Source organism: Cyprinodon tularosa, unplaced genomic scaffold (assembly GCF_016077235.1).
Source record: "Cyprinodon tularosa strain WSP-4 unplaced genomic scaffold, ASM1607723v1 ctg338, whole genome shotgun sequence".
NCBI lineage: Eukaryota > Metazoa > Chordata > Actinopteri > Cyprinodontiformes > Cyprinodontidae > Cyprinodon > Cyprinodon tularosa.
In genome coordinates, this window is record NW_024039050.1 from 656,710 (window position 1) to 669,206 (window position 12,497).

The 12,497-nt window shown below is 40.1% G+C and overlaps 1 protein-coding gene across 4 annotated transcripts; it reads left to right on the forward strand.

The window, feature by feature from the left end:
* Positions 1-5,767: 5,767 nt before the first annotated feature.
* On the forward strand, positions 5,768-10,602 carry gje1 (gap junction protein epsilon 1). Of its 4 annotated transcripts, none has more exons than XM_038294299.1 (4): positions 5,768-5,886; positions 8,395-8,577; positions 8,824-9,021; positions 9,737-10,602. In XM_038294299.1, the coding sequence occupies exons 1-4, from the start codon at positions 5,857-5,859 to the stop codon at positions 9,929-9,931; spliced, it is 606 nt and encodes a 201-aa protein (XP_038150227.1). In that variant the 5' UTR covers positions 5,768-5,856; the 3' UTR covers positions 9,932-10,602. The 4 variants fall into 4 exon arrangements, with proteins under 4 accessions (XP_038150227.1, XP_038150229.1, XP_038150225.1 ...); XM_038294301.1 differs by having other exon boundaries at positions 5,807-5,882; XM_038294297.1 differs by lacking the exon at positions 5,768-5,886 and adding an exon at positions 6,294-6,443.
* The last annotated feature ends 1,895 nt before the right edge of the window (positions 10,603-12,497 follow it).

Genomic DNA, 12,497 nt, shown 5'->3' on the forward strand with positions numbered 1-12,497 from the left:
ATTAACATATAATTGGGGATTGATGCACTTCGAGGAAAAGGACCCAGGAACTCTGTGATGAGAAGGACCTTACAGAGGAATAGAAAAGGTGATGAAGTTTCATTGTATTTATCTCACACTTAGCTGTGTTAACAAGTATTTAAATTACAAGATTCCTGAAAGTATTGTGGAGCGATTTGAAGCTGTAACACCGATTGCACAGTAGGATTGGACTGCCATTTTCTTTGAGTAAAGTTTTCTCCTGTTTTTGTTATCTTAGGAAGGTAAGATGATTGTAATTTATTTCATGTTTCTTTAAACAGGTAAGATGATTCCTAAAAAAGATAGACTATTTTATTTGTTGTTTTGGCCTGAGGTCCAATCTGAAGTCCTACAATCGTGTTACATGATTTATTTCATTATTATCAGAAAGGTTAATTCTCTGAGATTTAAATTTTACAGATTATTGGAGGATATTTGGAAATATTAATAATTGCAGATAAGAGAGAAGATACACCAAGAGACAATGGGACTTTACTGCAACAATTAAAAGTTCTCTTAATTTAATTTGAACATTAATTACAGAAACTGGACTCATGAAAAACAGGATGTGTTACATCTCTAGATTTAGTTTCAAGATACTGGTCAGTTTTTTTTCCTTCCTCGCAGGATAACATCTGATAGTGAGATTTAAGGACACTGGGACAAGGACTGCCCTTACTCTGGATCAGCATAAGCCATGGACACATGAACGATATGCGAGGCCCAGGGGGCCAGGACAACCAAGGAGCAGACTGACTGAACTCAAGTATTAAGGGAGGTACATCAAACAGTAATGAAAGGACAAGAGGACCAGCGAACTCTAGCTGCACGTCGAAAGAATGCAACAACAGGGACGACCAGCAGATGGATGACCGAGAGGACCAGATGTGATGAAAGCATCACAGGAGGGAATGGGATCCTTCTCCAATTGAATTAGATAAGTCAAACACTACGTACAACAATAGGATTGGAATAATATTTTCTATGATTAGTTTATATTTGCTGATAAGAACACTAATTGTGGTTTTTCTGTCTTACTCATTTTGAGGGGATGGATTGTAAAGACCGGTGACTCCAGGCATAAGACTGCAAACCTTCAACTTCTGCCTGCAAAATACGAAAGGCGGGAACCTGTGATCCTGTGTTTATGCCTTTAAATGCCAAGGACAGAGCCCTGAAGTGAAAGAACTATATTTTTGATTTTTTTCAACAGGAAAGAAGACAACACAATTATTGATTATTCTTGTATTCTGTAAATATAAACCTGATGATTGTAACATGCCATTGCTTTGCATTATAATCTGTATTACTGTCTTATTATTTTACATGGTAAGCTATACATGGGCGGCTGTTTAGAGGACTGGAGACTCAGACTATTGACTGACTGACCTACTTAATTTTTCCTTTCTTTCATTTACATAGCTTATATACTACAATACACTATAACTAAGTTCGAGTTATTTGAAATGTTTTGAATAGTTACCCTTCACATATCAATTAATATCAAGATTGGGTTGAATGGTTCAAACAGTGTTGGTTTCACAGATCATCATGAGTAGCATGGTCAAGATGCGATTTGTGCTACGGCCGACGCCGGAGGAAGGATGGATGTTTGGGGGAAGCATGGGTCGATGGGATAGTTTCCTCTTACATGAGTTTGAAATGAAAGAGTAAGATGCCCACAGGACGAACAAGGGGTTTTCGATCCCATACTAATCGAATCATGGCCATGTGGAAAATGATGATCTTTCTTTGAAGGTTCAGTAATATTCACTCTGTTTTGTTATTTACTTTAGTTTTGTTATTAATCATGACTTTTAATTTGTTTTTCTCAACTTGCATCCATACTGGGCTGCGTCGGTAACACTTAGATACCGTTTCATTCGAAATTCATATACACGTAAGTGCACTTAGTTGCGTTATATTACCATCACTATGCAAATTCTCATTAATACTTCATTTTCAATGAACTACAGGAGGGAATGTAGAAGCGAATTGTGTTGCCTCAGGTCATCGTGACCTTAAGCTCACAATGATTGATAACACAGAGCAAGCAGTCTGGAGGCCACGTACTCATCTTGGCTTGACTGCCAGGATAAGTCTGGAAAAACAAAATCATTAGGCCCACTCGCACGCAATCCGGTCACTAGCCAAGAACTTCCAGGAAATGTTATCAGAGCGTCCAGTCGTGCACATACATCCACACAGTGCAATGTTGAAACTATATAAACGCCCAGATTTGAATGAGGAGTTGAGAAAAGCTAGATGTGTTCTGTTGAAATGTGAAGCGCTGTGTTACGTGTACTGAGGACAGCATGTGAATTTGATCTATAAAATAAACGCTTCTTCTCCCGTCCTGTGGGCAATCAGATGATCGACTGAAGGTGTCCTGATTTTTTGACCATTGAAAACCACCACATTTGCTTGTACACTTTTTTCGACCACATCTTTTCCTTCCCTTCGCCTCTCTATTAATGTGCTTGGACACTGAGCTCTGTGAACAGCCAGCCTCTTTAGCGATGACCTTTTGTGTCTTGCCCTCCTTGTGCAAGGTGTCGATGGTCGTCTTTTGGACAACTGTCAAGTCAGCAGTCTTCCCCATGATTGTGTAGCCTATAGAACTAGACTGAAAGACCATTTAAAGGCTTTTGCAGGTGGTTTGAGTTAATTAGCTGATTAGAGTGTGGCACCAGGGGCCATCAATTTTGAACCTTTTCACAATATTCTAATTTTCTGATATGATGAATTTGAGATTTTCATTTGTTGTCATTTGTAATCATCAAAATTAAACAAAATAAACATCTGAAATATATGAGTTTGTATGTAATGTATGAATATAATATACAAGTTTCACTTTTTAAATGGAATTACTGAAATCAATCTACTTTTTCATGATATTCTAATTTTATGACCAGCACCTGTAGGTCATGATTTAATGTGTTATACTTGTCCCCAACAAACATTGGTCTAATATGTATTATATATAAAAATAAAAAAAGTAAAACGATGTAGTGAGTAAAAAGGTTGACTTTAACAGGGTTGGAATCGAGTTAGAATTGAGTCTAATTCCTTAAACATTTGTTAAAGGAAAGCTCTATGTTTACACCTTGAACCTTTCTCTCTTCGGTTACTTTTCCTGAAAAGAAATCAATTTGGACAAACTCTTTAAATAGCACTCAATAACGTATATGTATTAAATAACCATGAGACATGACAACAGATTCTGATAGAAATTGTACTCAACTCCAGTCTGCCACATCATTACATCACACATGTTTGTAGATGTTGTTGTTCCATTCCCAAACCTTTGCCACATGCACAATGAAGATGATAAACAGTGTTGGGCACGTTACTTTGAAAAAGTTATTAGTTATAGTTACTGGTTACTTCTCCCAATAAGTAACTGAGTTAGTAACTGAGGGGAAGTGGCGGCCAAGTGGTTAGGGCATAGGGCTTTCAATCCTGCGATTGGGAGTTTGATCCCCCACTCCCCCAGACTGCCACCCTGGGTCCCTGAGCAAGACCCCTAACCCCACACTGCTCCCCGGCAGCCGCACAATGGCAGCCCACTGCTTCCCAAGGGAGTGGGTTAAATGCAGAGATAAATTACTCCAATGTGAGATCAATAATGTTCCATTTTTTTTTTTGAGTTACTCCACAATACAAGTAACTAGTTAGTAGTAAAAGTAACTATTGCGTTACTTTTGCGAGTGTATGAAATTAATAACTGGGGATGTCTAATTCTGAAATCCTGTGTTTGGGTTGTTATAGATACTGCAACATGTAGCTATATCTATCGATCTATCTATTCCATCCACCCATCCATCCATCCATCCATCCATCCATCCATTCATCCATATTTCTCCCTTTCTCCATATAGGCTAATGAAGGCTGTTACGCGCCTTCATCGAGCATGCGCGTTTCCTGTCGCTTGCGCGGTGAATCGTGCCGCCGCACTGTGCGGAGATGCAGGGGAAACCGTATCTGATGGGGAAACGCAGCTCGACGTAACACCAGTATTTCCATCTGGAAAGCGCTGTTTTGTTGTTGGAGTCCTCCTCCCCCTCCATCCTCCCCTCTCTCATGACGCACGCACGAGTCCTATCATGAAAAAAGGTTAATTGTGCGACTTGAGTAACGTGCAGTAACGGGGTGTCGGCAATGGTAACTGCGTTATAGTTACAGTAAGAGTAATAATTTTGATTAATCGTTACTAAAAAAGGTAGCGGCGTTAGTAATGCCGTTACTCTCATCACTGATGATAACTAAATATTGTTTATAGATGTTGGAGATGGACCTGTTTTTCAGTTTAGTCCTGTTTCTCTGACTGTGACTGGCTGGATGTGCTCTCTTCATCCTCTGACATGGGAGCCGGCTCACAGCTTTTGTATCTCTGCTTCTTTTTCTGTGTCTGCTTCTGTCTCCTTGAACCCAAGTCGGTGTCGGCAGATGGCCGCTCACACTGAGCCTGGTTCTGCTGGAGGTTTCTTCCTGTTAAGACGGAGATTTTCTTTCCACTGTCGCTACAAGCATGGTTGGTGTGAGGGATTGCCCTTGAGTAAATGAGTCGATGCAATCAACCGGTTTTCCTTAGATAGAAAACTTTGAATCAATTTGACTGGATGATCTGGTGAACTGTAACGTGTGTTGTGAATGGGCGCTTTAAAATAAACTGAATTGAATTGAATATATCCGGACAGAGGAACTGTCCTAATTAGATAAACTACTGGGGGAAACATCATTTCTGACACGCAACAGGCAGGTAATATTAAAGTGTGATAAAATCACACATCATCAGTGATAATTATGCTACCACACCTCATCTTGATGTTTAAATAAAACCTCCCAGGTTGCAGGCTATGCAGAATAATGTTTGGCTCCTGATTGATCCTAAAAAGGTCTCTCATGTTACTCCAATTATAATGCATCTTGACTGGTTTTAGTCAAGATGGAAGACTTGGCGAGCTTTGCATGGACAGGCACCAATTTAAAACACTGAAGTTTTACTTTCCTACACCCCCATCAGGGCGATGAAGTTGTCTAATGTACGCACTGCAAACACCATCTGGAAATAAGTAAAAAAATTATTAAATCAAGGGTATTTACCCTTAATTTAAGCAGATAAATGAGATGATTTGCCAATGGAATGAGTATTTTTATGCCTAAAATGAGATCATTAGTTAATATGCACTTGAAATAAGACAAAGCAATTTTTTTTCTTATTTTAATTGTAAATTGTCTAGTTCCATTGGCAAAGTGTTCCACTTACCTCCTCATTTTAAGAAGAAATGCACTTAATTCAAGCAAAAATTACTCATTTAGATTTCCATTTTTTGCAGTAGGATAACTACTGAGCCTTTTCTTTAGGGCCCAAAGAATTCCCAACTCTCTTCTTCCAACTATCAGATCAGCAGACTTAACGACTTCTTTAAAAGGACAACTAAAACCATATTTTAAATCTGCCTCTGCTGAGTATGTCGGTCTCAATACTAGATTAAAAAGACTTTTTGGATAAATATAAGATTGTAACACTTGTTTGAATGTTAAATTTGGTTAAATTTGATACTAAAACCAGGGGGAAAAATGTTCCTCACTATGATGATTAAACAGCAGCTCACACAAACAGGTATACATATAGAGGTTTTGTTTGGAAAGCTTTATTTCAGGGGCTTCAAATGTCAGATTTTCTGACTCTATGTTTCCTTGTTTTATTTTGAAAGTCCTGCTGGAAGTGCCTTGTCTCAGCTCTCCCTAACTGACCTCCTGCTGCTGTGGCCCTCACTGTACAGCAGCCGGGATGAGACTGGGATCTGTGTTTGGAAAAAAAGAGTTGGAATGAACAACACGCCGCCAGGATTCCGGTTGGTGTGTGGACTTTTTCTCTTCTTCTCTGGTTCTGGTTCTGTAAATCCTTGCGACCTCAGAGGTGTTTGCTGTGTGTGTTTATGTGTTCTGATGCTGATGGACTCATCTGCCCAATTCAAGAACATATATGAAACAAGCAGGAGGAGGAAACTGTTCCTGTTAATTAGATTCTTTATTGAAATATAAATCTATGTTGTGTGTTTGAAGCTCTATATGTTAAAGACAACAAAGTTCCACCTGACCAGGTGTTTTCCCTCATTGTGTGCCACAGGAGTGTTTTTTTGCTGACTGGGTTCTGTGGGGATTATAATGCAGGCGGCACAGGCCCCCCCCACCCCCAACCTATTGTCCCCCCCGTCCCTGTTGTCTTTTTTTCACTGAATGGTTCAGTTGATGTTTGTGGAGAGATAAAAGGCTACAGGTTTTCAGAGGAGAGAGAGAGAGAGAGGTGGAGGAGTCCTGACCATGGGGGCCCGAAGCCACCCTGGAATCACACAGGGGACATCAGAGAGCAAGACATGTCATTAAACTACATCAAGAACTTCTATGAAGGATGTGTGAGTAGATGGGATGAATGCGAGCCGACGACCCTCCAGAGAGGATGCTGCTGTCTCCCTGTAGCTGAGTGATGACTGGGTTTCTGTTTGCTTTGCATCATCCTGAGCTGTTTTTTGGTAGTTGGTGGTCATATTAGAGATAAGAGCTGTTTCCTTTGAATGGCTTTTTGTTTCAGCCTGTGTAGCTCAGGGCCTCCATGATTATCTGACAGACAAAAGCAGTTTTCTCCTTCTTTCTAACGGTGTGTGGATGTAGGTAGCCGAGGCGTGAGAGCCTCACATCATCATCCAGAACAGTGAAAGGTACCAAGTTTTAATTGATTCCACAGCCATCTAATTACCTTCATTTAAATATTTTTAACAGATTGTTCATAAGGAAAAAGTGGTTAGTTTTCTAACATTAGGCTGTTCGGCCCTAAACATAGAAAGAGAAGGTAAAACACCGCCGTGTTTAAGTGTTCTCACGTTCCTTTGGATCAGACACTGAGAAAGAACAGATGTGGCTTCTTCCTATCCTTATGGCTTAACCTGGAGCAGATGTTGCTTCTAACTGATCTGTGGACATCAGCAGATATAGAGTCACGCAATCAGTTGAACCAGCTGTGGAAGAGAGCATCGCCCTCCCTATTAAATATCGTGCAAATATCAACTACAGTTGCCTTTATGGTCTGGCTGTTGACTCTAAATCTACCAACAGAGATGGTTGTAAAGAAAGTAGTCCTATTCACTTGCTAACCTCAGTGAAGGACTTTAGAAACTGTTTGGATTTGATACACTAAGCACACATAGAGAATAAACAACTGATGAATATTTGATGGGGTCTATTTTTATATTTTACTAGTGTTCTCTATAGTTTTCAAATTTATATGCCATTCAGAGGCTAGCTCTTAAATCAAACCTGATATTAGATATTATATATCATTATGATAGTTTTAGTGTTCCTCTGGTTTCCACCAGTGGCGGCTGATGAAAATGATTTTTGGTGGGGCTGATATAGCCTAGTGTATGTCTCCAACTAATCCAGAATAAGAATTCAAATAAACAATTGGACAATAAATACAATTTAACAGTAATGATTTAATTTACTATATAATAACAGTAACAGTGATGATTTTGGTCACAATAACCATGACATGAAATTTTCATATCCTACAACAGGGATGTTCTTCTGGCGAACGGGTAGATAAATAAGGATCTCACCGAATTTGGTGGAAGCTGCACCTCGCTCGTTACGTTCGCCATCGTCCCTCTAATTGTCTGCACCTGCGCTTGGGTGCAGAAGCCTGTTAAAGGGCAGTATTTTCAGAGCCCCAAGACCATAAAATTCTGAGACTCTGATTGGCCATTAAATTATTAAATTGACCTAGCAATAGTACATGATTGGCAGATTCTCTGCACATGTGGGGCAGTCTGATCAGCGCCCCAAGACAGAGACGGTAGGAGTCTGTCTGTGGAAATCCACAAATGAATGACAGTAGGTAGGGAAAGGTAGTTTATATAATTTGTTTTGCTTATAGGTACACACTCTAGAGAGTAAAACTGACATTTATGAGTTAATTTGTAAAAATATATTTTACGTTTCTCTCTTATCAGTGAGGGCGGTGCCCCAGCGCCCCCTATGGGCCGGCGGCCACTGGTTTCCACTCCATCAATGCATCTATTGTAGCTTCTGAGGATGAACTTTTTTCTGCCCGCAAAAGTATAGCTTTCTCTCAGCCAGCTGACTGGCAGTACTCTGCAACTGATGGGGGAGGGGCTAATCGGTCAAACATTTCTCATTTTGACACTTTCTCTGTAATTCCTTTAAAATAAATTTAAACCAGATGTGTCAAATCTTGCTATTGCTTCATAACGGTCCATCAGGTCCATTCAGAATGTCATTGATACTTAATGCCTTTTTGGTCTCGATGACTGATCTGTGTGTATCCGTCTGTGTGTGGGTAAATTCCAGCTCAGGCCTCCTACAGTGATCGGCCAGTTCCACACGTTGTTCTTCGGCTCGGTCCGGATGTTCTTCCTTGGTGTTCTGGGCTTCGCAGTGTACGGAAACGAGGCTCTGCACTTCAGCTGCGATCCGGATCGCCGAGAGCTCAACCTGTTCTGCTACAACCAGTTCAGACCCATAACACCACAGGTGGGACCAAGCTACACTGCGGCTTGGAACCAGAGAAAGTTCTGGTCATCTAAGGAAAATTCTCAAACACACACAGTCAGAATTATAGTAACAGCATTAAACTGCAATGATTTTAAGAAAACAAGAAATGTAAATGAATAGTGAAGCTTTAAACATCCAAACTGGATCAAAATGCAAACTGACATACATTCAGCAAGGCAATAAGCGTAACACTAGTTTGTCCCTTTATATTTCTTCTCTCTACAGGTCTTTTGGGCCTTACAGCTGGTAACGGTGCTGGTTCCTGGAGCTTGGTTTCACCTGTATGCAGCCTGTAAGAGCATAGACCAAGAGGAAATTCTTGAACGGCCCATCTACACTGTCTTCTACATTATCTCTGTTCTTTTACGCATCATTCTAGAGATCATTGCCTTCTGGCTACAGAGCCACATCTTTGGTTTTCAGGTCTGTAATTTTCCATGTGTCTTTACATCTTTTATCATCCATTCAAAAAAAACTCTCCTATAAGATCTGGCATTTTAGTTCTCAAATTCGGTCACTTCACCAAAAGATGTAAAATTTCCAAAAAAGATGTATTACTGCTCCAACTTAGGGCTTAGAAACAGACTGAACAAGTATGGATTGTTTGGTAGACTGGATGAAGAAAGCCTCTCTTTGAGATAAGTTTCACAACATGACCTTGTGGAGTAAAAAATTTTGAGGTATGTCTATTCTTAGCCTCACAGGCTCCAAACCAAGGTCATGAGAGATAAGAATGAGTTCACACATCCTCCTTCATGGCATGAAGGCGGCGACTGTTGTTTTGAGGAGATCTATCTGGCCAGTGAAAGATATATTAACAGTGAACCGCCTTGATGGACTCAAGTTGTTTTTCCTCCAAATGTTCGTGTGTGAAAAAGTTCTTTCAGTAGGGGTGGGATAGTTCCAAGGGAGAGTGTGCGTATTTGGAGTTGCTGTATAAAAGTATGTACTGAGCTTTGGCCAGTCAGAGCCCTATCTGTCCGTCTGAGGACAAATTTGAACCTTATTTCTTGCAAGAAATGCCTCTGCCTCTTTCTAACTTCAGAACCTAGATTTTGAATGAACCACGAGTGCTACGGACCGATGCAACCAAAAACCTCATCCCAACTATCTCATACTTTTCTATGTTTTCCTTTAGGTTCACCCAGTTTACGTCTGTGATGCCAGCGCTTTGGAAAAGGCCTTCAACGTGACTAAGTGCATGGTACCAGAACACTTTGAAAAAACCATCTTCCTTAGTGCAATGTACACCTTCACTGTGATCACCATCCTTCTCTGCATCGCTGAGATATTTGAGATACTGTGCCGACGGATTGGTTTTCTCAACAATTAGTGACAAAACAACCCATGCACAAATACAGTGAGTGAAAGTATCTATATACTTTCCTGTCAAGAACTTTGCTATGGGGACTTTCATGAAGCAGAAAGTCAATGTTAGAGCGAGGGGTCACAGGTGGTGCAACGTCATTGTGCAGCGCCAAGAGCTCTAACAAGCTGTAAAAATGTCACAGCTGGCCAGAAACAACTGTACTTTTGGTGTTTTGTTAAGTGTAGAGTGATCATTCATTATTGTATTTTAGAACAGAGAGGATTCTTTAGCGACTGGGTTAAAATCTGTTACATGAGTGGACCAGATGGTCAGAGCATACCAGTTTCATAGAGCTCTTAGGTCATTGACAATTCTCAAACCTGATTGTTTCAATACCTAAGAATCTATAATAATAAGAGTTCCTCTGAAATATAAAGAAATATTATAGGGATGAACTTAACATCTAATACCTTTTAATGCGATAAAAGCTTAGAAAACGTAGGCCTTTTCCTTCCTCCAATTTATTCCCTTTATATAAGGTCAGCAGTAAGAGCACTATCCAGGGTGCGATACTATGATCTAACAGGACACGTTCAGATAGAAGTCTATTATCTAAGACCATGGGAATATCATTAGTGACTTTTACCAGAGCTGTTTTAGTGCTATGATGAACCTTCAAACCTGACCAAAAAAAATTTTGTAAAAGTGCTGACACACTTTAGAAACAATTTTCTCAGGCATTTTAGACTAGAAAGGAAGATTAGATATAGGTTTATAATTGCCCAAGTCGTTTGGATGCAGAGAAAGTTTCTTAGGTTAATGTTTAATTACAGCTACCTTAAAAGCCTGTGGTACATCTCCCTGGAACAGAGATAAGTTAATCAATAGAGGAGGGTAATAAGAAAGCTCAACTTGAAAAAAGCAGTTCAAATAAAGTTCATGATTTATGGTTATCTCAGACACTAGCAGCAGCTAGGGATGCCAAAAGGCCCAAGTGCCAACTGTATTGATAGTAAATGGCCTGTACTTGAATATCGCTTTTCGAAGTCAGGGGGCTTGATCATAATGCTTTAGTCTACATTCAGTCATTCACCCATTCACTCACATACTGATGGTATCAAGCTACACTGTAACCACAGCTGCCCTGGGGCTCACTGACGGAAGCAAAGCTGCAGTACACCAAAAGCCAGAGCACGAACCGACAACCCTCCGATTGCAAGGCAAAATCCTGCACCCTACGCCACTGTCGCCCTGATGCTAGGATGCCTGTCACTACCCGATCCATACAGGGAGCACAGTCAGTACCATCAGCTCATTTGCGCAAGTGCAACCAGATATTCATTCAGGTTAAGGTAAATATGATTAAACCATGTTTATCTGCATTTTAGTTGTTTATTTCTGTAGATTATGCATTATATACTATAAGGTTAACACGAGCTACACAAAAAAAACTTGAAAAGACTAGAATTATGTGTGGAACACAAAGACGAAAAAACTAGCTGCCAGAAGTAGCACAGGATCCCATTTCTGGGATGGATCAGGCACAGACGAGTGATAAAACAGCACAGATTTAAATGCATTTAATAAAAAAAAAAAAGATTAATCTTTGATACAGTGTAGTTTAGTAAGCTTTTTTTGGGGGGGAGGAAAAAATAATAGTTTTGGCCTCTTTTATAAAGTAAAATCGAATGTGACCTGTATGTATATCAGGTTGCACATGTTCCAATAAGCTGATAGTACGGATGCTGCTACAGGTACGGATAAGGTAGTGATAATGCATTCTGCTTCCTGGTCCTGGATAGCATAGATGGTGACCCTGGACACACTCCTGTCATGGCTCAAGTGTCCAGACCGTTATGAGGTATTTGAATTATACACAAAGCTTGATTTATGATCTGTTTGCAAAGTTAGTCTGGAAGACTTACATCAATTTAGCTTCCATGCCCCTCTTCACAGTACACCATGCACCTAGGAAAATTTGTAACAGCTGTGCTTCCTGGTATAGTGTGGTGTCATAATCTTGAGGTTTGTACTGTACATGGCCTCTGGAGTCGAACAGAATATTAAGTAGAGGGGGAAAAGCCAGAGTACAAAACCTGCAGACATTCTGTGCAGAACGTATGTGAGTCATACATAACTTAGCCTTTAGATGTACACATGCATTGTACGACCCTCCAATCACCAGATACATCATTATTTAACAACCCAGAGCATCTTTTTTCAAATATTCTTACTAATCTTTTTAAACGCAAATAAATAGACTCATAGACACTGTTATCAATGCCACATGTATGCTAGTAATTGTTTTATTGAGTTGAAAGAAAAGGTAAGTCATTCTAAAATTAATTTCTGGACCAATCCAGTGCATAGGGAAGGCCAGCAGCCTGATTTAACCTGCACAAAATGCAAAGAGATCAAAATGTCCTCACAAAAGACAATGTCATGATTTTATCAAGAGCTCGGAGCCACATGCAGATAAACCAGTCCAGAGAGACGAGGGAAAAAGTTTAACAGGTTTATTGAAAAGTTTTGTAGAGGTTCCAGTGTTGCTCTGAACACTGCTCAACCGGAACTGAGAGGTGAGGGGAAG